This window comes from Hylobates moloch, unplaced genomic scaffold (genome assembly GCF_009828535.3).
Source record: "Hylobates moloch isolate HMO894 unplaced genomic scaffold, HMol_V3 SCAFFOLD_20, whole genome shotgun sequence".
NCBI lineage: Eukaryota > Metazoa > Chordata > Mammalia > Primates > Hylobatidae > Hylobates > Hylobates moloch.
In genome coordinates this window covers 20,107,041-20,133,613 of record NW_026652295.1, presented here as the reverse complement: position 1 = coordinate 20,133,613, position 26,573 = coordinate 20,107,041, and the positions used below count along the sequence as shown (strand labels likewise).

Sequence of the window (26,573 nt, the reverse complement as noted above, 5' to 3'; positions counted from 1 at the left end):
TTATGGGCCTACTCTATGCCCTATGCTATGCCAAGCTCTAGGAATGCAATGATGAATAAAAAAGGTATTCTCACTTACTTCTCAGAACAGACAATAAAGAAATGAATAAACAGATAAATGAATACAAAGTACAAATTATGATAAATGCTTTGGCTGAGCAAAGCGGTTCATGCCTGTAATCCCAGCACTTTGGGAGGCTGAGGCAGGCGGATCACCTGAGGTCAGGAGTTTTAGACCAGCCTGGCCAATGTGGTGAAACCCCGTCACTACTAAAAATACAAAAATTAGCCAGGGGTGATGGCAGGCACCTGTAATCCCAGCTACTCAGTAGGCTGAGGCAGGAGAATAGCTTGAACCCGGGAGGCGGAGGTTGCAGTGAGCTGAGATCACGCCACTGCACTCCAGCCTGGGCAACAAAGCAAGACTCCATCTCAAAAGAAAAGAAAAAAAGAATTACGATAAGTGCTTTGAAACAAATAAACAGAGTGATATGATAGAGAATAAGAGAAAAAATGTTCCCTTCAAAGAGGTGGTCCAAGAACGGCCTTATGAGGAGGTGATATTTAAGTGGACACTTTAATGTGAAAAAGACAGCCATGCAAAGACCACAGGAAAAACCACTCAAGGAAAAGGAAATTGCTATATTCAAGGAACTAAGAAACAACAGTTGGATGCTAGCAAGTTAAAGAAAGTGCAACAGGATGAATTTGGATTTGAAAGTGCAGCCAGATCACATGGGATCTCATGGGCCTTGATGAAAAGTTGAACTGTATTCCTCTTCAAAGGCAGAACACTTCTGGCCCTACTCAAGCTCTTTCTCTTCTAAGAAGCCACTGCTTAATCTTCCAGCCCAAAACTTCTCTTTCTGTAAACTCTCATACTCACCATCATTTTTGTCCTCCCATATTCTTTGAATTGTCTTTCCAAAAAGATGTTACCAATGCTATCACTGTTAGAGCTATTAGAGCTGAAGAAGCCACAGTGTAGTGGTGACAGAACTGGCACTGGGTGACAGCAGCTTGGGGAGTCATCTCTCTGTAGGCTTCATGTTCCTCAGCTGGAAATGAAGGGCAAGGGCACTGCAAAGCCTTCCTCCTATTCTGCAGTTCTTTTACTTATTCATAGATTTGTAGTTAAGACCACAGAGTCAGGCAGGAAACAGAAGAGGGAAAGCCAGGTGGCTTCCAGATTTCTCCTGAAGCATATCTTCATAACACCATTTTTTTTTTTAAGGTTTTTATTTTTTCTGAGTCAGGATCTCACTTTGTCACCCAGGCTGGAGTGCAGTGAACACCATTTATTTGTCAAAAGAAAATTTTCAGAATATTAGGCTACCACATGATTAAAGAGAATCCACGAGCTTCAAAGTTAATCTATAAATTTTAGTTTATCAAATGTTTCAAATAGTCAAATTTCTATTTCTATATCTTAGTCAAGTAACAAAAAGTGACTCATTAAAAAAAGACACATGTGATTTAATTTCCTATACTAAAAAATGGATAATATGCAATTCTTTAAAAATAAGTTTTATTTTGTTTATGTAGTCTAACTACAGTGATACGTACTTATGAAAAATATAGAAAATATTAAACTAGCAAAAATGTTTAATACGGTCTTTGTCCCCAAGAAAAGTAACATTTCAGCATAATTTCTCCTTTTTTTCTGTTAATTCTTTTTTATTTTTACTTCCTTTTAAAAGTAATTGTGATCATATAGTACACATGATATTACAGCATTTTTAAAAAATCAACATTATAAGACATTTTCTGGGTTATTATCAATTTTGTAAACGTCATTACATGCAATTTTATAACACTCCATCCTGTAAATGTATCAAAATGAAGCACTTTCCATACTGGAAGAACTGCAGATTTCTACTACAATTCAGATTTAGCACTTCTTCTCAAATAAAGAGAAATAAGCAAAGATGTACCTTGTCTCAAGTAAATAAAGTTATCTTCCAAAACTACACAAATTTATATATTACTATATATCTATAAAAACAAATAAGCTAATTACTTCATTCATGCTGATAAAAAATGAAGAATTATTTTCACAATACAGGCATATCAGTTTTATTAAGACATGGATAAGGAAGTGCAAGGTCCCTTTGTTCTTCTAATTATATACAGTGTGATATTTTGCTTTGAAAGGCTCAACTCAAACGGTACCAAAATATTGATATGTAAACAGGAAAAAAAAAGTCAATACAGAATAAAAAGAGCTAAATCCCAGAAAAAATCTAGGCTAGTGATTCCCAAACTTATAGAGCTTTAAAAATAAACATTCCCAGGCTTGTAAGCCTAGCTCAGTATCAGAATCTTTTGAGGTAGAGCCTGGAAATCTGTATTTTAAAATTCCCCAGAAGAGGCCGGGCACAGTAGCTCACGCCTGTAATCCCAGCACTTTGGGAGGCCAAGGTGGGCAGATCACTTGAGGTCAGGAATTCGAGACCAGCCTGGCCAACAGGGTAAAATCTCATCTCTACTAAAAATATACAAATTAGCCGGTGTGGTGGCATGCGCCTGTAATCCCAGTTACTGGAGAGGCTGAGGCAGGAGAATCACTTGAACCCAGGAGGAAGAGGTTGCAGTGAGCCAAGATCGCACCACTGCACTCCAGTCTGGGCGACAGAGCAAGACTTCATCTCAAAAAAGAAATTCCCCAAAAAGAATCTGAAGAAAAGTCTGGTGTGGGAGGAACGGAGCTGGGGCCTACATCTACCACAGGGAGAAAACTGGCCCAGACTTTTATTAGCTCACATAAATGGTATGTTTCTTCCCCAATCCTCTTTAATACTTTGATCAAATGTCTTGGTATATGTAATCAAGAAAGTTCTCTAGACAAAAGTTTCTAGAAGTGATCTTTGTATCATCTGCCTCCCAAACATTTGGAATGATTGTTTTGAAATATGCAAATTCCTGGGCCTATGGCAAGGCTACTGAATTGGGAATGTGGCCAGAGAGTTGCATTTCAAACATATACCTCAATAATTGCCAATGACCTCAATAACTGCCAGCTCCAGAGGTTATTCTCAAAGATGGAGGTGTTTAAAATCTACTTTTATAAATGATTACTATCTCATCATCATTCCTCTTCCTTAATTAAAATTCAACAAATCAGAAAGATGTATGTGTAGTGTATGATCACCGAATCACTCATTCCTTATTCATTTATTGTTTCATCAATTCTTTCTCATTCTTACCCAATTATATTGTCACAGGTTAAAAACTCTTACCACCCAGTTTTCCCTCTGGTTCACACCACCAGAAATGATCAACTAAGAGGACATATTTTTAAAAGTCAGCAATCTAAATCAAACTTCTCTTTCTTATATTGCAAATAACAAGAAATGTGTTGGAACTCACCAAGAGAAATAAAAAGCATGACTGAGAGCAACAAATAAAAAGAAAGACAGAAATTTATAACGTCTGCAGAACAGCCAAGGTCCCACTAACAAACATTTTTTTTTCCAGGCAGAAAATTTTGCTCGCCCTACCTGATATTGTGCAAGTATGTTTACTGCAGTTTAATATCCACACGAGCAGGAGAAGAAATTTAATAATTTTTCAACTGGAATGAATTGACAGCCAGTGTTAGAAAACTGCAGACTCTGCGGAATCAATAAAGGCTGCTGGCATCACAAAGTAGTAGTTTTGCCCAGAAAACATCTCACAAAGGTCGGGTTTACAAACCACCAGGTAGCAGTATCACTTTCACATCTTTCCAAGGCTATTAAAATTCCATTAAACAACCTTCCAAAACCAACTTGCAGCCTTTAAAGTTCTCCAACATCATCCCAGAGACAGATCAGCCTCAGTTCAAATGGTAAAAGCAAACACTTGGTTAACTCTTGTTCCTGGTCACAAGAATCATTTGGAGAATTCTGTTTAGTAAAGGTATCAAAGCAAATATATATTACTTATAACTGTAAGTGTGGAACTAGGTGGACATACCCTTTTGGTAAAATTTTAGATACCCGTTAACTATCAGATGACTTCCCAAAGTAAGTTATTTCTCTGTTGTAAATCTTGGAAAGCCACCACCTCTACATATCTGGTGTTATAAAATCAAGCCCATGTCATAAGACACAGCATTCAATTGTGCTGGAAGAGCAGCTGAAACTAAGCAGTATCTTTTGCCCACTTAAAAAATATGGTTTTTCCATACTACTTTTTCATTATGGGTTCCAAGTCATACATGGAATTTCATCAGGCATAATCAATTCTAGATTAACCACTCATTCAACCTTTATTGTGCACCTACTAAACCCATATTCACACTGCCACATATGCCTGACCCCAATCCCCTCTTGGTTCAGTCTTCCCATGTCCTAAAATACAGATGAAGAAATGGGAAACACGTGCTCCTGAGTAAGCAGCATTTCTCTCCACCTCTGAGCAGAGACGCATGGCTCTCACCAGATGCAGGCAAGAGTCTTCATTAAATACATCAGTTTTCCTCCAAAGGGCATAAACTTCATTATTTGCTTATTTGATCTCAAAAGCAGGTGGATTTGCCTCAATCAAAGTAGAATATGGGCACCTCAGGATCTTGATAGAGAACACAGAAGTCTGTTGCCGTATTCAAACCAAACGTCTCGCTGAAAGAATTATGTTTATAGTGGAAAATGGGCAGGCTATTTGTTCCTTTAAATCAGTGGTCTCATATCACTTTCTGAATCAGCTAAAAATTTTTAAAGTATTCCCATAGATGTATACTTATTAATTGTATTCATGTACTATTGTACTAATATATACAATATGAAACATACACAAAGAAAAGAAAATTTTAAAGAATGAGAAAACACAAATAAATACAAATTCTAATGTTTTCTTCCTGGACCTAGCTATACCACCTCACAAAATAACCTATGGCATACAAACCCCTAAGCTATTAGCCTCTATAACAGGAGTCCTTTACAGCACCCAATGGCTGTGGAATCTGGAAGTGGACCAGATTACCAGTGAGTAGTATACTTTGTATTGTCTTAGCACCCAATAAATCCCTCCAGAGTGTTATGCTTTTCAAGACATGTCTGCAAGTTCTTTTTTTTTTTTTTTTTAGGTGGAGTCTTGCTCTGTCGCTCAGGCTGGAGTGCAATGGTGCTATCTTGGCTCCCTGCAACCTCCGCCTCCTGGGATCAAGCAATTCTCCTGCCTCAGCCTCCCAAGTAGCTGAGATTACAGACATGCACCACCACGCCTGGCTATTTTTTGTATTTTTAGTAGAGATGGGTTTTCGCCATGTTGGTGAGGCTGGTTTAGAACTCCTGACCCCAGGTGATCCGCCCGCCTTGGCCTCCCAAAGTGCTGGGTATTATAGGCATGAGCCACCGCACCCGGCATGTCTGCAAGTTCTAACAAGAAATGCCAAAATATATAACTTTCAAAAACATAGTATGTAAGTGAGCGTTAAAGGGACGCTGCTGGGACCTACTCTATCCCTCACCACTCCCTATGTGAAAACTCTTTCAAACCTACTGCCAAGCTGGTATTACTTTTCTTTAAAGACAATAAGTGTTCAAGAAGCTAAGAGTCAAAACTGTTGCTTGATTTTAAAAACCACATGTGTGATTATGGCCAACTTTCTACCATGTTTCAGACTTTCTATTCTTACCTGTTTTCCCAGAGTCTCATTATTTTAAATAACTTTTATATTTAACTGCATGTTTGTAAATTGTTTTATAGAGCACAAAAGAGGAAAAAGTAAATAAAACTCACCAATAGCAGTGAGGGATGACTGCACTATGATTTTCATAAGGATAGATTTAACAAGGTATTTCCAGAAGCAGCAGATTTTCTGTACGTTGGACTACACATACTCTGAACTACGAAAACTCAGAATTATGAACAAATGTAACAACCTTGGGATCACATCCTTGTTTCCCATGCCAAGGATAAGCTGTTTGCTCCATTATCAGCAAACCTCTCCTTCTGTCCTCCTTACTGGCAGAAGTAATCAACTATTGATTGTAATAATGTACTGTTATCATACCTTTTCTAAAGCATGTGCCTATTAGCAGAAATAAGAACTGCTTCTAATAAATGCTCAATAAATATTTGTTGAATGAATGGAAAAATAACAGCTATATAGTTCCAATAGTCACCTTAGTTAAAGAGCCACCATTTGGTTTCTTTCTTTCAGAGACTTCGGCATCACAGAAGCCTCGGGATTCAGAATGGCAAGTAGATTTCATCCTGAATACTCAGCATAATCAATGGCAATGGCTAACAAGAACTTAGTGAGAGGGATTCTGAGGAGGAAACCTGGTTGATTTGTAAGAATGACTTCTGTTATCCCAAATTTGGTGTCTGTTTTTGCATACTTCAATTTTCATTAGTCCAACTTGCTACTCTCTCTCCTAAACTAGGAGGGGATCCTTAAAGAGAGGGACCATGTGGTTTTCATCGTAATTCCTACCTATGCACGGTAAGTACTCCATAAATGTCAGCCACCCTTTTGTGATGCCTTGGTTGATAACAAAAACAGCTGAGCCTTTTAACTTAAATAAGTACCTTTGGACTTTGAAACCATCCATTCACTATCTAGGGCAGTAATTGCAAATTAACAACGATTGTGTTGCTCCTCCACCTTCCCTATACGGCCATTATTTACTAATCAACCAGGGTTTCTCCTCAGAATCCTTCTCACTACAGAATTGAGAGGGTCAGCTCATTTTACAGCTTCAATCAAAAAATTTTCTAGAATAGTGGTTCTTAATTGTAGTTCTCACCTCTGACTATCATCGCAGTCAGCTGTATTTTAGAAAACACAAAGCCCTCATCCATGGAAACTGTGATGCAATTGTTAGGGTTATGACGCAGACACATTTGGTTTTGGTTTTATAAGACTGCCAAGTGAGTTAAACAGCCAGATTGAGAATATTAATCTATTCTACAACTATATTAGTTCTTAAAGGTTAAATCCTTCTTTTATGGATTGACAATATGTATTAACATATTAGATACAGAACTAGAAGTTCTGCCACGAAGCATCTTGATTAATTTGTTTAAATGAATTTCCCCCATAATTGACCATGGAACCCCTTCATCAATAACCCCTATCATATAGCGTTTTGTTTTGTTTTGTTTTGTTTTGTTTTGTTTTGTTTTTGAGACGAAGTCCCCTCTGTTGCCCAGGCTGGAGTGCAGTGGCATGATCTTGGCTCACTGCAACCTCACCTTCCAGGTTCAAGTGACTCTTCTGCCTCAGCCTCCCAAGTAGCTGGGGTTACAGGCATGCGCCACCACACCTAGCTAATTTTTGTATTTTTAGTAGAGAAGGGGTTTCATCCTGTGTGGCAGCCTGGTCTTGAATTCCTGAACTCAAGTGATCTGCCTGCCGAGACCCTCTCAAAGTGCTGGGATTACAGGCGTGAGCCACCACGACTAGTCTATCATACAGTTTTAATGAAGCACAGCCATATCCATTTATTTGCGTATTTTCTGTGGCTGCTTTCATGCTACAAGGGCAGAACTAAATAGTTGCAGCAGAGGCCTTATGGCCTACAAAGCCTAAAATATTTACTATTTGTCCTTGAAGGAAACGTTCACTACTCCTGGATTGCAGTGTTCAGGAATACCTTAAATAATTAGAAACACTAATCTAAACCAGCAGATTCTGGCTGAATCCTCAAAGTTCTGAGGAGCGGCCTCATTAAACAGTGCCCCACTTCTACTTCAACCACGGTGGTCTGCCTCTACTTTTTCAAGTTTCCTTTGTAAAAAGGGTTCCCTTTGTTGCTAAGAAAAGTTTAAACACCACTGACAGAAACTCAGAGGGCTGAATAGGCAAAGGCCACATAAATTATACTCTGTTTCTGCCACTGATAGTCTTAACTAACAGTCCCTGAAGTCACAGTGATTAATCTTAGCTTATTTAAACCGAATATCTGATAAATAGCTATTTAGGCACTGTGTTCACGATCCAGTTATGTGTATTATGTACATTACATTTATTTAGTTCTCCCAAAAAATGTCTTTTAAAGGTTACATTTTAATATTATATTTTTGGGGTTTGTAAGAATCAACAGAAGAAAAAGCCAGGTAGAGAATATATCTTCAATTTCTATCTATCATTAGTCAAAAACATTTCTACTATATCATTCAGTGTCTCTTAGGAAAGAAAGCATGAAAATAATTCTGAGTGTTTAGTGCCTAGAAACATGTAGACTTCTCTCGGTAAAGTATATACTTTCTTTTACATACTCCTATCAGATTATATGAATCACTCTATTTCACTATTCCTCTGAAGAGCCAGGACTCAACAGTTGTAAAATCATCTTCCCTCTTTCAAAACACAATACAGCATTTTACACGGCTCTTATTTCCATGCTCTTTTACATACAATCATTTAATGTAAGCTGCCTAAAATCCTTTTTGGAAGTTGACAATTGTTATAACAAACATGTAAATTGCATCATTACTCCTACAGATAACATGTATTTCTCAATTGAATACAGCACATATGAAAAGATAAAGGAATTAAAGAGACATTTAATTTAACTGCCATATAAATCAACAGAATGCAATTATGGCCCCCTTTTAATCTTGGGTTGAAATCAGTGTATACTAATCATCATTACAGTCAAATGGGACTTGATATAAAGTGTACAACTGAACGATTTTAAGCTTATACAATAGAAAATCAAATATTGCTCATATTCTTTCCTATCTAAAAAAGTAGGAAGCAATGTGCTACAGTTGCATTTCATAGTTAATCTTATACATACTGGATAGTATCTTTGCCAGTCTTGAAATACAGAATCCATTTCTTAAAATTCCAACATTAATATCGAAATTAATCCAAATTACTAGGCATCAAGAAATTTTCTTCCTGTTCTGAATATTTCATCCTAATTTATTTTACCTTTCCATAATCAGTTTATGCCACTTATCTTGCAGGGGCTTTTCAGATTTATGAGGGAGCCAAAAAGTAGTAACACACAAATGAGATCTAGAAAAGCACACGATAGCTATAAAAACAGCTCATCCATCATCTTTACATTTTGATTCCAGAGACAGCGCGATGAAAGGTGGTGTTTCCACACCACTCACCCTGCATGCTTACAAAGGTTTGCTCCATCACTTATACAACTGAAACTGATTGATTAGCTGCTAGAGAAAAATCAGTACAAATATCCTAGAAAACACTAGCCTGTAAATTCATTCTGGCCCCAACAAAGTCCTGGTCACCACTTGACATGTTTTTCTAGATATCTAAAATGCAACCGAGTCAAACCCAGCAAACTCAGCCCCCAAACACTGTTAATCCTAGGAATTTTTAAAACCTGAATCTCATCAGAAGGGAGGAAGTGAGAAGGAAGGTTTCATAACAATCTGTGAGAACAACGAAATGATACCCAGAAGTTACCTGGTAAATCTTAAACTCACATGCAGAAGTCTCCTCAAAAATAAAACACACACTGAGAAGGTAAAAATAGTCGATTATGGAAGTTGAGAGAGAAAAAAAATGCCAGAAAACCAGTAAGATGTAATTTATATACAAAAGAAATTACATTTCTATTTAAACATAGAAATATTTACTTTAATGCTGTCCATTCAAAAGTTAATGAGCTCTCTCATTTTTTGGCAGCTGAATGCATAGTCAGCGTATTTTTAGTATTGTGGGAAGCCATTTTATATTCAGAATGACTTCATGATTATTTCAGAATCTCTTCTGAATCTTCCTTGCCTTAGGGGTAGGCTTTAGTCTCCTCATTCATTAGACTAACAAGAAGTAAATTTTTATGAATATAAAATGTCTCATAATCACACCTGTAATCCCTGCACTTTGGGAGGCAAAGGTGGGCAGATCACTTGAGGCCAGGAGTTCGAGACCAGCCTGGGCAACGTGGCAAAACCCTGTCTCTATCAAAAATAGAAAAATTAGCCAGGTGTGGTAGTGCACACCTGTAGTCCCAACTACTCAGGACGCTGAGGTGGGAGGATTGCTTGAGCCCAGGAGGAGGAGGCTGCAGTGAGCCAAGATCATGCCACTGCACTCCAGTGAGATCTCACCTCAAAAAGATAAAAAATGTCTGATAAATATGCTATTTGGAATAAAATTTTGATCCTATTGTATATTCTATCATATGACTGGAAACCAGGGTTCTAATCCTCATTCCACAGTTGATTTACAGTTTTAAAAAAATCATTTTGTAATTCTGACATACAGGAGCCATTAAAAAAATTAAAAGAAAGAAAATGCCACTTTAAGGATGGGAAATTTAACTCCCATCCACAGAGTGGCTTTAAACCTAGTACTACAATTTATTGGTGGCATATTTAGGTTTTTCATTATAGAGTAACTTTTCATAAAACCATGTTTGTTATTCATTATAAGACAGGCAATCTAATCATGGTAGAATGCAGAACTTAAGAGTTTCTGGTCCAAAGACTATTCCTATTACCTGAATTATTAAATAACTAAACGTGCAAAAGTCAGAGTAATAAGAAAATGAGTCATTTCTTCTCTTATGTTTACTTTCATAATTATTATTTGCAATTTTAAAGCTCAAACTGAGGATTTCTATAACAGCATTAAAATCTCAATGTCTTTTGCAGAAAAAAGACAATGCTACTAAAACGTCTTAAAAATATTAGCTTATAGATTGATACTTCCTATTTTTTTCTTTTTTTTGAGACAGAGTCTCGCTCTGTCGCCCAGGCTGGAGTGCAGTGGCACAATCTCGGCTCACTGCAAGCTCCGCCTCCCGGGTTCACGCTATTCTCCTGCCTCAGCCTCTCCGAGTAGCTGGGACTACAGGCGCCCACCACCACGCCCGGCTAATTTTTTTGTATTTTTAGTAGAGACGGGGTTTCACCGTGGTCTCGATCTCCTGACCTCGTGATCCGCCCGCCTCGGCCTCCCAAAGTGCTGGGATTACAAGCGTGAGCCACCGCGCCCGGCCGATACTTCCTATTTTTGAAAGGGATTATAAGGCCATCCCTAGCATGAATTTGCATTTCTCAAATTTAGAAAATGAAAGGTAACTGTCATACTAAACATCTATCTACAGAGAAATTTTTCATAAAACATAATTTGGACTCAAAAGAAAAATCTGTCATTTGATTTTAGTCATTAACGTTTTTGCTATGGATGTTACAATATTCTTACCCAAAATTAGACTTCTCTTCCTGGCTTCGGAATTTAGTTTAAGTAATATTTCTTCTTCGTAATATTGACATAGCCAATTACTTTATACACGTTATCTCAAATTCTTAAAATAAAAACATTAAATGTTATAGTGATGAGAAAGCCATAAGCTTGGAGAGGTGAGATACTGTGTTCACATCATGTGGCTGGTAAGCAACAGAGCAGTATTTCAAATCTAAACCGCTTATAGCAAAAAGCACCAAATACTTGAGGAATTAAAATTTTCCTAGCTGGGTGCAGTGGCTCACAACTGTAATTCCAGCACTTTGGGAGGTCAAGGTGGCTTGAGGCCAGGAGTTCGAGACCAGCCTGGCAAACACAGGGAGACCCTGTCTCTCTGAAAAATTTAAAAATTAGCCAGACTTAGTAGTGCACGCCTGTAGTCACCACTGCTGGGGAGGCTGAGGCAGGAGGATCGCTTCAGCCCAACAGTTTGAAGCTGCAGTAAGCTCTGACTGTACCACGACACTCCAGCCTGGGTGATACAGTGTGAGACCCTGTCACCAAAAAAAAAAAAAAAAGGCCAGGCGCGGTGGCTCACACTTCTAATCCCAGCACTTTGGGAGGCCGAGGTGGGCGGATCACGAGGTCAGGAGATCGAGACCACGGTGAAACCCCGTCTCTACTGAAAATACAAAAAAATTAGCCGGGCGTGGTGGCGGGTGCCTGTAGTCCCAGCTACTCGGAGAGGCTGAGGCAGGAGAATGGCGTGAACCCAGGAGGCGGAGCTTGCAGTGAGCCGAGATTGCGCCACTGCACTCCAGCCTGGGTGACAGAGCAAGACTCCATCTCAAAAAAAAAAAAGAAAGAAAAAAAAAACAATCACATTTCCTGAACACACTGGGTTATCTCACAAGTTAGCTCACCAGTCCAAAAACTAGCATTTAGTTTCAATTCTAATACACAGATAATAAGGCAAAAGAAAAACCTGATGTTGCAAACATTCCATGGTTGGGAATAAAAAGGTACTTATCTTACTGATGTTGAGAAGAGTAATCTTCTAATACATTCTCTAAAAATAGCTACTATATTACTGCTAACCTCTGATATATTATTTGAATCACTCGCCTTAACCCACTTGGATTGACAATGTTAACTTACTAAAGATCTACAGAAGCAATACACTGTAAATTGGTTGCTCAGAGGGCATTTCTAAAGATAAATCACAGGGCTAAGGTGCATATTGTTAGAAAAAGTCATAATCAGTTTATACAAACTATGTTTCTGAGGCAGGAGAACAGGGTCTGGAGGCAGGGAACCTAAGGCCAATTCACCCTGACTTCCTAGAATTAAATCAGAAAAAAAAAAAAAAAAAAAACAAACTTTCCAGCCTAAGTAACAAAAACGACCAGAGGTTACTCCCTTTGCAAATCCCCATCTTTTCTGCAGGGCAGATGGGAAATTGAAAGTATCTCTGATTGGTTGCTTTCTGCAACCAGTCAGACGTTTGTATAAGCATGCAACTTTGTAACTTCACTTCAGCTTTCCACAACCAATCAGATGTTTGCATAGGAGTGTGACCTTTGTAACTGCACTTCAGCCTCTGATTGGTTGCTCTCCACAACCAATCAGACTGACCACAGACCACCATTTCCTTTACATGGGGTGAACACCAAGTGGCCAACAGGAAACCTCTAGGGGGTATTTGGATCCCAGAAGATTCTGTATCCAGGCCCTTGAGCCACTGCTCAGACCCGGTCCCACACTGTGGAGTGTACTTTCATTCTCAATAAATCTCTGCTTTTGTTGCTTAATTCTTTCCTTGCATTGTTTGTGCATTTTGTCCAATTCTTTGCTTAAAACGCAAAGAACCTGGATACCATCCACCGGTAATATTTCTGTTCTGTCTTTTTCTCAAGTCACATATAATTCATAAATGTATCCATATAAAGCCATGAAGCAATCATATCCAAATGTGAGCATAAGTTACAGGTGAGAATAGATGTAAGCGAGTGAAGAGGAGATTTTCACTTTCTACATGGTGATTTTACAGCTTTACATTTTTCAAATAAATTTTCAAGTAAAATGAAATAGATATTTTCAAAAATTATATGCAGTTGCACTTAGAAATGCATGATGTTAAAAAAAGTACTAATTTGCATGCCTTCTAAGTTGCAGTGTTTGGTAGATAGATCATCTATGTTTAATATCCCCATTATCTGACAGATGTATGAAAAAACAAACACTAATTAAGAATGCTAGCAAAGATTTTTTAAAATAGATTTAGTTTCTGGGGAAATTTTTGCCCCTTTTAAAAAATCCTTGGAAGTACTGGCTATGCTGTAGTAAAGACAACCACCCAGGCTTTTTCTTAGATTAGACAATAATCTGGCTCTAAAAGGAGAATGCTGGCAAGCGTCAGTAAATTTCCTTTATCTCTCTCTCAATACTAGTTGAATGTGAAAGGAGGAGGGGACTGAGCTAAGAATATACAAGTAGAGAAAAACTGTTGGGAGGCATCAATAAATCAAACAAGGAGATATTTTTCTCTATTAAAAGAAACATTCCAAATTCATGTTTCTAAAAGTTTCCTATAGACTAAACAAAAAAATGAATTTGGAACTCATACTTTCTGAGACCCAGAGTATGAAATACTGAAACTAGCACTCCAAGTTACTTGCCAAAAAGAAAAGTACATTGCCAATAACTATTAACCTGTAAGATTATGAGACAATAGATTATCTCATGTTGGGAGTAAAAACATACCACTGTTACAGGCACATACTATAAACAAAGACAAAAGAGGAAGTTTATGGTTTAAGCAGTTATATGTCCACACAACTGTGACTCATGTTAAAGATAAGTCTTACTATATATGCTGAGAGAGACCTAGATAATCACATTTCCTGCAAGTGATGACTCAGAAGTAGTTGGCCACCCCACACAAATCATTCTCATTAGGCCTCTCCCCCAGTACCACTCTTTACTGGTCTGACAGTCATGTGGTTAAAAAGGGTGGCCTCCTTTATTGGCTGATATGAAAACTTACCTTCTTCAAAGACATCTACAAACCCTAATTAGCTCTATTTTCTAAATGGTCCAAAAATGTCAAAGAAAGAGATGAAAAATCTGAGTATTTCACTTGTCCACAAAAATCTTAACAGACATCAGAGGCTCATGGATTTCATTTTACCTTAATTTTGTCTTTTCCATGGAGTCTAAAGATGGGTGATAAAGTTCAAAATACGTCATTTACCTTAGAGTGATAAGAAAATGGAAGCGTAGTAAAAGAAGAGTAATTAATGTAAAAATAAACTAAGTGATTAAATCTGGTCACATCTTTTATTAGTTAAGCTCATATATTTATAAAACTCTTCAGAAAACTAAAGAAGTTGGTCTCTAAACTGAAGTATTACTTAGAAGACTAACACAATTTATTAAGAAGACTAATTTCACATGTAATTCTAGAAACTCTTACCTTGAAAAGATTGTTTGGCTCTATCTACTAGTTCATCAATTGGATAACTGGCCAAATTTCCTCTGGCGTGTTTAGTTTTGCAGTAGGTACAAGCATTGAGACACCTGTTCAAATGATAACAATAAATAAGACTCAAATTTCTAAAGATAGCGTATACTTAACATGGGGGTACCTCAAAACATACACAAAAGTGCTCTTTCAGAAACATTTGCATAGTTTATACAAGAAATTCAAAAACCAAGTATCTATCATGTCTCAGAGTTATTTTATCTCCACCAGGCACAAAAATTTGCAACTCTTTTAAGTTTCAACTACTCAAGAATAGCTGTACAAATCACATATTATCTAAAAGTGCAAAATCTATAAGAATGTTTAAAAATGCTTACAATGACTAATCAAAAGAAATTCAAGACCTACATTACTTTTTCATAAACTACTGACATTACTTTGGCCATCATAACTAGAAAGCTCTGGTGTTCCTTATACATACTATATTATTCAGAAATGATGACACATACTCATTTAACTTTTAACTAATAAGAATAAATAAGTAGATAATATAGCATTCTCATAAGAAAATACACCCTTAGAAATTTTTAGATAATCTTTTTTCACTCCTTGAAATCAGGAAGAAATATTAAAGCATGTTCAATGAATAATTCTCTGAGACTACATTAATCAAAGTAAAAAAAGTAGAATGGCAATATTAGCTTTAAAAAATTAAAAAATAGGCATATTTCCCAATAGTATTTAGACATGATATAGAATTGTCTTTTTAAAACTAAAATATTGGTTCCACTCTTATAATATTAAAATATACCTTAAACGAATTTATTAAAAAATAAAAGACACAGTTACAAAACAAACAATAGTCATATATCAAAAAGATAAGGCTCAATAACATTGAACCAAACAAAAAGGAACATCTCTTCAGTGATTCGATTGCTATAATGAGTAGCAAGGCTTTAAAAAGACCATAGTACACAAGTGCTTTAAAATTTCATATTGAGAAAAATTGTACTTTTAACAATTGAATCTGATCCATGTGTAATTTTATGAATATATGACTTTAAGATACATATGAATCACTGTACTCAGCAGTCAAATATGCAATGCTTAATTTCCAAGAATTTTCGCATGGGATCCTTAAGTAAAGTAACACACATTTTAAAACGTGTTTAACTATTTAACCGACCACATAATCTTGAACTGCTAACACCCTTTTCCTCCTAAGTAATTTACATTTTTAAAATAAACACAAATTGTGGCCTCTCTTACAAATAGAGGTTCTAGTCTCCTAGTTGTTACATGTCTTCTCTTTACATTTTCTGCCCTTTCTATAACAAGGGGAAGGGGAAAACCATTCTATTGTCGTTTCCTTGGGAGAGTAACTCAATTTTGTTTAGCCCTTACTGAGCATCAGACACTGTTATCGGTATTTTCTTTTTTTTTTTTTTTTTTCGTTTTCCTGTTTCTTTTGTTTTAATAGAAATGGGGTCTTGCTATGTTGCCCAGGTTGGTCTCAAACTCCTGGGCTCAAGCGACCCTCCCCTCTCCGCCTCCCAAAGTGCTGGGATTACAGGAGTGAGCCAGTGAGCCTGTTACTGATATTTCATATGCCTTATCTCATTTAACCCTTTCAGAGTTGGGTTTCCCTATCTTGATCTTACAGACAAGAATCCACCTCAAAAAATCAGATAAGTATCTTGCTTAAGGCCACGTAACAGGTGAGATTCAAATCCAGGACAGTGAGATTTCCAACTCCAAGTTCTTTCCATACCAAGCTGCCCCCTCCCACAAGAACTGAGCGCCAAACTTAGCTGCATAAACATGCAAATAAAAAGACCTGCAAATCATCTGACATGAGATTTAAACTAATATAGCATATATATTCAAATATATGGCCACTACTTATCTTCTTGAAGCTAAATATGAAGCTATTTAATTAAAATATGTGTTTCCCTCCTTTATTCTTTGGAAATCTAAGGCCAGGCTTCTTGTCCATCCAGTGTCCTAAACCTATCACTTTCATCCTTGTTTACAAGTTCTGTTTTTCATCCTTCTGCTGGTTCAGTGTGAAAATGTGTCACTTCATCGGACTTGACACATCATTTTAAATTCCATAGCTCAGGTTCTCAAAGCTGTTTACGGTACACTGGAAGACTAGGGTTCTCTCTGTTATTTTTCCTCGAGTGTCTCCATGGCCCAGTCAATGCAGCAGGCCCTGTCATGAAGCTGTGATTCCCATGTATGACTGGCATTCACCCAAGTTAAATCAGTACCCTTCCAGGGAACCTGTCATCTCTCTTTCTAATACTACCTCATTTCTTGTGATCCCTTTCCCTTATTTGTCCTATTACCAACGGAAAGCTCCATAAATTAAGTGAACAATCTTAATGGAAGCCATTGGTTGACCATTCCTAATCTGAAAATCTGAAATCCTCCCAAATCTGAAACTTTCTGAGCAACAACATGACACTACAAGAAGAAAATTCCACACCTGACCTCATGTGATGAGTTGCAATCAAAATGCAGTCAAAACTTTCCTTCATGCACAAAATTATTTTTAAAATATTATGTAAATTACCTTCAAGCTATGTGTATAAGGTGTACATGAAACATAAATGAATTTTGTGTTTGGAGTTGGGTCTCATCCCCAGGTTATCTATCTATCTATCTATCTGCAAATATTCCAAAATCTGAAGAAAAAAAAAAACAAATTCAAAACGCTTCTGGTTCCAAGCATTTCAGATAAGGGATATTCAACCTGTGCTAGCATTTCTGACTTGGGCTGTTTATGAAAAGTAACTGTCTTAAGGAACACTAGCAGGGGGAAAGGGCAGGGGAAGAAAAAGAGAAAAGAAACATATTTTAAAATTTATAACATAAATGAATTGATACATGTAAAATACTCAGAATGGTGTCTGTATCTAGTAAGCAGTCAGTAAGTGTTGGCTACTGGTAGTTTAATGTGACTGTTATTAAACAATTCTGTGAGGAAATAATTATGCATTATCATGTCCCAGGTGTACTCAACTTTATGGAACAGATGTGATGCTGATAGGTTGGCTTAAAAGTCAACTGTGGAAACCAAATCACATTTTCCTACTGTTTCACTTAATAAAGATGGAAATGTATTCCCCACGGAAAATCACTCATGAAACTGTACCAAAAAGTTTAAATAAACAAAGTGATATTCTGAAATATTTATAATATTCAAAATAAGCAACTAAGAATATTACATGCAGAATTCAAAAAACTCTGTTAAACTGTTCCCTTGGGGTTAATTACAGTTGTTGACATGATAATTTTTTGGTTTTTTGTTTGTTTGTTCTGAGACGGAGTTTCGTTCCTGTTGCCCAGGCTGAAGTGCAATGTCGTGATCTCGGCTCACCGCAACCTCTGCCTCCTGGGTTCAAGCGATTGTCCTGCCTTAGGCTCCCGAGTAGCTGGGACTACAGGTACCCGCCACCACGCCTGGCTAATTTTGTATTTTTAGTAGAGACAGGGTTTCTCCATGTTGGTCAGGCTGGTCTCAAACTCCCGGCCTCAGGTGATCCACCTGCTTCAGCCTCCCAAAGTGCTGGGATTACAGGCGTGAGCCACCACGCCCAGCCAACGTGATAGTTTTTAAGTTCTAAACTCTTTATCGTATAAGACGGGTTCATCCTATCCACAGTTATCAAAATAATACTGTATATTATCTCAAGAAAGTAAAAATTCCTTTTTGTTTGTTTGTTTTTTTGAGACAGAGTCTCGCTCTGTCCCCCAGGCTGGAGTGCAATGGCGGGATCTCCGCTCACTGCAAGCTCCGCCTCCCGGGTTCACGCCATTCTCCTGCCTCAGCCTCCCAAGTAGCTGGGACTACAGGCGCCCGCCACAACGCCCTGCTAATTTTTTGTATATTTAGTAGAGACGGGGTTTCACCGTGTTAGCCAGGATGGTCTTGATCTCCTGACCTCGGGATCCACCCGCTTCGGCCTCCCAAAGTGCTAGGATTACAGGCTTGAGCCACCGTGCCCGGCCAAGAAAGTAAAAATTTCTTAAGAGCACATTTTTTGGCTGCTTGTATGTTTATTTTTAATTTTTGTGGGTACATAGTAGGTGTATATATTTATAGGGTACAAGAGTATGTTTCTTTAAACTTGCGGTAACAGTACTAACTCAAGCATCAAATTTTCTATTGTCTTAGCTTTAAAAAGAAGAGATTTGTTATAACACACAGAAAAAAGCCATGCAGTGTAAAATCAGAAAAGAAAGAATAAGCATTTTGATGCTATTTGGTTGAAAACCAGTTTTTCTAATCACCAAGAATTATGTTGACCAATCATTTCAACATAAGAAGCTTCCCATAAAATAAAGAAGTTCACAATAGAAACCTTTAGAAGATAGTTTCAGTTATCTGTAAACAATTAAATAATTGTCTAGGAGAAAGAACACTGAGCCAGTTTCTTCAACTGTCAGAAAACAAAAGATCTTTGAAGGTTGGCTGCAGAAAGCCAAAACCAAAATGAGATGGCTGTTGAACTACAAGGAAGATGCAAAATCCAAATAGGCCTAGACTGTCCTGATGGAAGGATAAAACTAGCACACAATACTTACTAATCTTTGCACAGGTTGCTACATGGCCAGAGACCAAGAATGACTAAAACCCTCAAAAGCAGAGAGTGCTTAAGTATTTAATTTGGCAGTATAACCCAGGTGAGTTTTATTTTTCATTATTTTTATTTTTTAAAAAAAGGTTTTTTTTTGTAAAGACAGGGTCTCACTATGTTACCCAGGCTGGTCCCGGGCTCAAGTTATCCTCCTGTCTCGGCCTCCCAAAGGGTTGGGATGACAGACATGAGCCATCACTCCCAGTTCAACCCTGAAGTCTTAAGAAACAGCTGTGGTAGAATATTTTTAAATTACATAAACTAAACAAATGAAATAACAATGAATTTTCACAAATTAAAATACTTCAAAGGGTTTAAACACATAATGGTCAACTTAATATCCAAACCACATAAAGCAAGTGAAAACTAAAAGTTTTAATATATCTATTCTTTTTTTATAAAGAGCATCTTTAGATATTACAAGTTCTGAAATAATTTAAAAATCAGAGTTACACTCTTAAAAAGTGACTCGTACTGGTATCTTTTTTTAATGGGGGAAAAAAGGTGACTAATGTGACACAGTCTTCTGGTTTTCTCTGCTTCAGGTCAAAGATAACCTGAATACACAAAAACCATTTGGACTCAAGTATTAATACTTACAGCCTCCACTTTCCATTCCACTCACATAATTTAATCATGATTTGCTTTTCATAAATTGATAGAGTATGATCTTTCTCAAAGCTTCAAACGTTACAAAATGGCCAGGTGTGGTGGGTCACGCCTGTAATCCTAGCACTTTGGGAGGCTGAGGCAGGAGGGTTGCATGAGCTCAGGAATTCAAGACCAGCCTGAGCAACATAGTGAGACCTTGTCTCTACAAAAACAAAAAACAAATGTTACAAAATAATAAGCCCTTAACGAGAACTAAATCTTGGAAAAGCTATACTGTGGTCTAGCCACATTCTTCCAAACTGTAACACCATCAAGTGAAGAAAAAACAAAAACCCAAGAAACCAAAAGTTCACACAATGTAGGCTGTGCCAGACTTGATCGTTAAATATAGCCTATTGTCAGCCCTCATCTTGGTTTAACCGTTTTTCCAGGAAAATTACTTTTTGATCTTTCAAACGAATACAGGCGATACTCATACCAACAGAATCTGATAAGATCTTCAAATCCTAATATAATACCTGTTTGTCAAGATCAAAATTCTCAACAAGCAATGGAAAAATGACATACTTGAAAAATTTGCTGAATATACTTCCAAAACCCTACATTCTTTAAGCTTCCTGTGCCCAAAATTCCTCTTGCCTAAAATGAATCCCTCCACTTGAGTGACTGACTCAATCGTCAATCCTGTCTCTATCTTCAATTGTGAACTTTCAGAGTTAGTTTCCCCTGCATTAAAATATGTGTACTAAATTGAAACACAATTGCAGCTGTATTTTCTCTTACTCTATTCCCATCAGCTACATCCTTTGCTCCAAAATGTTGTTCCAGCATATTTTAACTCTGTACCTTTGTTTATCATTCACTGTACTTGAAAGAATTATACTTACCACCTCTCAATCCCTGTAAAAAATCATCACAATCTTTAAAATAGTTTGGGAGAAGTGGCCAGTGATAGTAAAAGATAGCTGCCAAATGCTTGCCAGAAACTCAGTTACGCATTTTACATTAATTGTTTCATTTACCCTCACAGCAATCTTGATATAAACATTATTATTCTTCTGTAGAGGAAACTGAGGCTCAAAAAGATTAAGAAACTTGCTCAAAGTTATACAGACAGCCAAGTCAAAGATCCTTCCAATCACATCTGAATTTCCTTTATCACCAATTGTACTCTGTACTTCTCTTAAGAAACACTGACTTATTCTGTGTAAGAATACATGATTAGTTGTATGCTTATCTCAATATTCTTAAGGAACAGGTATTATCTTCTTTATTTACTATCCGCTATATCATTTAACACAGTGACTTGTATACTATTAGAATAACAATAAATACACAAATCTCTTGGTGATTTCATAATGGACAGACCAGTTGACAAGCCAATACTTGGCTACACAGCTAGGAGGAGTGCTAGGCAGAAAGGTATCCAGTAAAATACAATGACGCAGGGAAATGGAAGTCAGGAATGGAGAAGGTACACAGCAATAATGCAGATCTTGCCAGACAAAGGATCAACAATCTTGTCTTAGAGGTCAGGAAGCTGGGAACAGGAAAGTAAAGCTTAGAGACGAGAGCTGTAAGACAAGTGCCCCTACACAGGGTATAAACACACTACAATCTGTACACCATTCCAAGCAGACTATGCAACAAGAGAAATAACGGGCCTGATAGTCTATCAAAGACCATCCATGTTCAATATTAACTATTTTTTCCAGTTTCTATCAGTAGTTTCTGATGCTGGGATGTCACAGAGCAACACACTTAAAATGCACACACACAGAACTGGACATCAAATAGGCTACCAATTCGTTATTTTGCCAAGATAGGACAAAAAAAAGTTAAACTATCTTGTACTATCATTACTATTTTACAAAAAATAGCACATTTTAAATAACAAAACAGGAGGAATGTCATAATGAAGGCTCACAAATGTAGCTTCATAAAAATCTCATTATATTTTCCTTATATTTCTCATTTTATCACAGGCCAGCAAAAAAATCCATTGAGTTCTACAAAACTGTTGCTGTAGATGATTCTTTAACATCTTCCTAAGTTTTCTTTACATTTCTATAATGATCTTAGAATTAAAGATGTACAGGGGGAAAAAAAGCAAGAAAATGGCCGCTTTTAACTGAATATTGGTTTGAATCAGCTAATATGTCAATTGACATATAATATGTAGAATAAACATAATTAATAAGTAGCAGTGATCATTCCAGTTGGATTTTTTTTTTTTTTTTTTTTGAGACGGAGTCTCGCTCTGTCTCCCAGGCTGGAGTGCAGTGGTGTGATCTGGGCTCACTGCAAGCTCCGCCTCCCAGGTTCACGCCATTCTCCTGCCTCAGCCTCCCAAGTAGCTGGGACGACAGGCACCCGCCACCATGCCTGGCTAATTTTTTTGTACTTTTAATAGAGACAGGGTTTCACCATGTTAGCCAGGATGATCTCGAACCCCTGACCTCAGGTTATCTGCCCGCCTCAGCCTCCCAAAGTGCTGGGATTACAGGCATGTGCCACTGCACCCAGGCCTCTCCAGTTGGATTTTCAATGTGTTCTATTTGTAGCTAGCGGCTTACTCCCTGGGAGACAAAGTCCCACACCCTTGATAGCAACAACTGTTTTCTAAATGTGTTTACTAAAATAGCATAGTAAAAGATAATGAAATTCTGTCAACCATAAAGCACATACTTTTCCAAAAATTTTCTTTTGTTCCACCTTGTTATTTTTAGTTTTATAAAGCAATGACAGCAGACAAAAATTAAGGCTAAGATATTATCTATAACTTCCAAAGACAGCAGTGGAGACAGCTGTAATTGTCAAATAATGTTTGTGACAGCTGTAATTGTCAAATAATGTTTGTGACAAAAAATAATGTTTGTAGACACCTGATTGGCCATCCAAGCTGAGACCCATACAAAGTGACACTGTGCTACAGATTTGAGCTAACTTACGAATGTCCAAGCTGAAAACGAAACAGGAACTATGAACATAACTATACACTTCCTACCATAGTAGGAGATTTTATTTACATAATATATGTATAAATTATACATATAAATAGACATAATTTATCCTTTAAGAATATAATTCTGCCATGTAAGATATATTCCTAATATACCATAAAGTTTAAAAAGCAGTAACAAATACCCTTTTAAAATTATGTAATATAATCAAGTAGATGTATACATATATATAAATCATATACATATAAGTATACACACACACACACACACACACACAATTTCTTCCCAGCTCCACCCCTAACTGTTCTCCATGTCTGGTTTGTTTGGTTTTGGGGTTGTAGGTTGTGTTTTTTTTTTTTTTTTTTTTTTTCTTTTTAGGTACACATATCTGGCCCCCTTATCAGATTTACTGAATTAGAATTTGCAGGAATGAAAACAAGGCATATATATATTTATAAAAAGTATTATTATTATCATTATTATATGCTGAAGTGAAGTCAAATTTATGCTAGTATTAGAAATATTTATTTTTGCAGATTAATAGTTAACATTCATCTGCTGTTAAACTAAGCAAAACTAAATCTGTACTTTCAAATATTCTAAAGGTCAACATATGAGAAAATGATCTCTAGCAAAGACTTACCTAAGGGTTAATCTGAAGATCTGACTAAGCCACAGGCTAAATGTACCAACCAAAAAACCTGAATAATGGACCATAAAATATACTCTAAAAGAAACGGAGGATTAGTGAGCAAAGCTATTGTTTTTGTTCTCTCAGTGGTTGTGGAGGCTGAGGTCTGCTGAGGTGAAATCTCACAGGAAACAGTGGTTGAGGCTAATTCTATAACATGTAACAGGTACCACATTTTGGCGCCTGGGATAAAAGGTATTGTTCTAACGTGGGTCAAAACATCCTGGGAAAAGAAAAAAAAAATCTTGTATTTCAAGGGCATTGAAACTAGAAAGCTAAATTCAGATAAAACTTAAATTTCTAACCTGTGTGGGAAAAAACTTAAATTGTTTGGGTCAAATAATGGTGTGAGCAATCACATAAGGAAGAGAGATGAGGTGTTTTAAAGTGAAGTGAAAAAGCAGTGCCTAAGCATTTATGTAATTACCCACCATTTTAACTTCAACAAATTCTCCAAATTCGAGGGCTAACAATTTTAATCAACATTGTAATAATTTCAGTAAAATTCAACTGCCCATCTTTGACTTGGAGATTACTACCTAACACAGGGCCAGGACAAAGTAGCATTTACCAGAGAGAGAAAATGAGGGAACTGGCAGGCCCTTAGCACAGAGTCCACTGGCTATCAAGGCAACTACCCAAATATCCGTGAGAAGTAAGCTTCCCCACTCGGACCTCAGCTGCAGAGTGGCTTAGTGCCTCTTCTCCCACATACACATTACACCTCTTTTCCTTGACTGATGGTAAGAATCCCTATCAATTCAGTGAGAGCTCTTTTCTTTTCTTTATTGGAACAGGAGAAAGGAGTGATAAAAACTACTCCCATTAAATACAAGATGTATTTAAAGGAATGTATATTCCTTAAAAAGAATTGTGCTGTTTTCAGAAACATTCGGATGGAAAAGGGTAAAAATGCATCTCAACAGAGGAAATACGTCAATTTAAGAACTTAAATAAGAACATTAAAGAACAGTATTTCAGAGATGAGCAAGCAATATGCCAGCTGAGAACTTCCATCCCAAGAGGTGTTGATATTCATGGAGTATAACCCTAAAAAGCCAACCTATGACAGAGACAAAAGTGAATCAGAAGAAAGCCCTGGCTTCCCAGATGCTGTTCTTTTCAACTGTAATGCCACTGAATTTGCTACAGAATAACTGCAACTTATACTGAATTTTTATATATAACTAGCTTAGTGATGGTGCTGCTTTTTTAAAAAAGAAAATGTTTGTATAATATGCAAACATTATATTTTTGGTAATATGATGGCTGGAACTCAGCAAATCAGATAGCCTTTGTAACATAATCGTCAGTTTGATTTACTTTGATGCTTTTCTTTTCCCACTGCTAAATCTTGAGGTCATGTCCAAGTGAATGAAACAGTTACTCTACTGATTCACTATCGAAAAGTACAGGTGTGGGCTATTCATAGGAGGTACACTCCTGCTTTCCTTTTTCATCTACACAGGAGGAAGTACAAAGAAGGCCTGAGGGAGCAGAAACCCATGGGTCCCTTTTACAACAGCCAGGAGAAGGAAGGAGAAGAGAAAGGGTAGTTGCTCATGTAAAGTACACAAAGCAGGGCTCCCTCATACACATCTCATTTTGATAAGCACAACCAGCAGATTCTCGGTGCCGGTAGTAGAAGCTCCATTTTTCAGATAAGAAAACTGAAGTTGAAAAGGGGTTCCAGGCCAGGCGCAGTGACTCACGCCTATAATCCCAGGACTTTGTGAGGCCGAGGCAGGCGGATCACTTGAGGTCAGCAGTTCAGGATCAGCTGGGCCAACACAGCAAAACCCTGGCTCTACTAAAAATACAAAAAAATTAGCTGGGCCTTGTGGCGCACGCCTGTAATCCCAGCTACTGGAGAAGGTGAGGCAGGAGAATCACTTGAATTCAGGAGGCAGAGGTTGCAGCAAATAGAGATCATGCTACTGCACTCCAGCCTGGGTCACAAGAATGAAACTCTACCACCAAAAAAAAAAAAAAAAAAAAAAAAAAAAGATGAGAAAAGAAAAAAGAAGAGACAAGACAAGACAGGACAAGACAAGACAAGATAAGACAAGCAAAGCAAAGCAAAGCAAAGCAAAGCAAAGCAAAGCAAAGGAGTTCCCGTACACAGGCTAATTAACTGCCAGATTTCATGTCTGCACCTACCTCTTCCTACTTCTAAGAAGACTCAAAAGGCTCCTTTTGTGGGGAAGGAGGTACCTTGTTTATTGCTTAATATGTATTACTTTAATAAATAATTATTTTGATAATCTTAGCTTTACTGAGGTAAAACTGACACAAAATAAATTGTACATATTTAAAAAATACAATTTGGTAAGTGTTGACATATGAATACATCTGTGAAACAATCATGATAATGAACATATCCATTGTCCCTAAAGGTTTCCTTGTATCTCTCTGTCACCTCTCCCTCTAAACCCTCTACCCAAGTGCCCAGGAAATTATTGTTCTTTCTTTCACTATAAATTAGTATGCAGGATAAATTGGTTTTCAATAATTTTATATAAATGGAATCATGGAGTATCTACTCTTTTTGTCTGGCTTTTTTTCATCCACACTACACAGTGTGTCAACAGCACATTCCTTTGTATTGCTTAGCACTACTCCATGGATTTGTGCTTTGCTAGCTGTTTGCTGTGAAGCTATGGCAGTATGGGGGTGATAGAGGGAGACAGAAAGGCTAGACAAGACAGAATGGACTTGCCTTTTCTATTTTGCTTCCTGTCCTCAACCATAATGCCAATTTCTAACTCCGATGTGGGAGAAGGTAACATCAGAACTCTCAAACAATAAGCTAATGCCTTAAATTTCATGACTACTCTAAACATTATATTATAGTCGCTTCAACTAAAAGAACCTTAAATGACAGAAAAATTAACAATGATGAAATGTGTTGCCTAATTCTTCTAGTCTAGGTAAAGATAAGCTTAGTCTCAAAGAAGAGAAGGGAGAAAATACAGCATTGATACGAGAGGCCCTCTTTGCCTTTATAACCCCCAAATGCTAAAAGTCTGGTAATGTGGACTCCAATAGGGTTAAAACACAAATAAACCAACCAA

At 37.2% G+C, this 26,573-nt stretch overlaps 1 protein-coding gene across 6 annotated transcripts in view; it reads right to left on the bottom strand.

Moving 5' to 3' along the window:
- The window catches only part of CDKAL1 (CDK5 regulatory subunit associated protein 1 like 1), a 697,372-nt gene that overhangs the window by 370,311 nt on the left and 300,488 nt on the right, over window positions 1-26,573 (bottom strand). For all 6 annotated transcript variants that reach the window (XM_032141403.2, XM_058432566.1, XM_058432568.1 and 3 more), the window contains one exon: window positions 14,579-14,682. In XM_032141403.2, coding sequence (XP_031997294.1) covers window positions 14,579-14,682 — 104 coding nt within the window. The remainder of the gene's footprint in view (window positions 1-14,578; window positions 14,683-26,573) is intronic.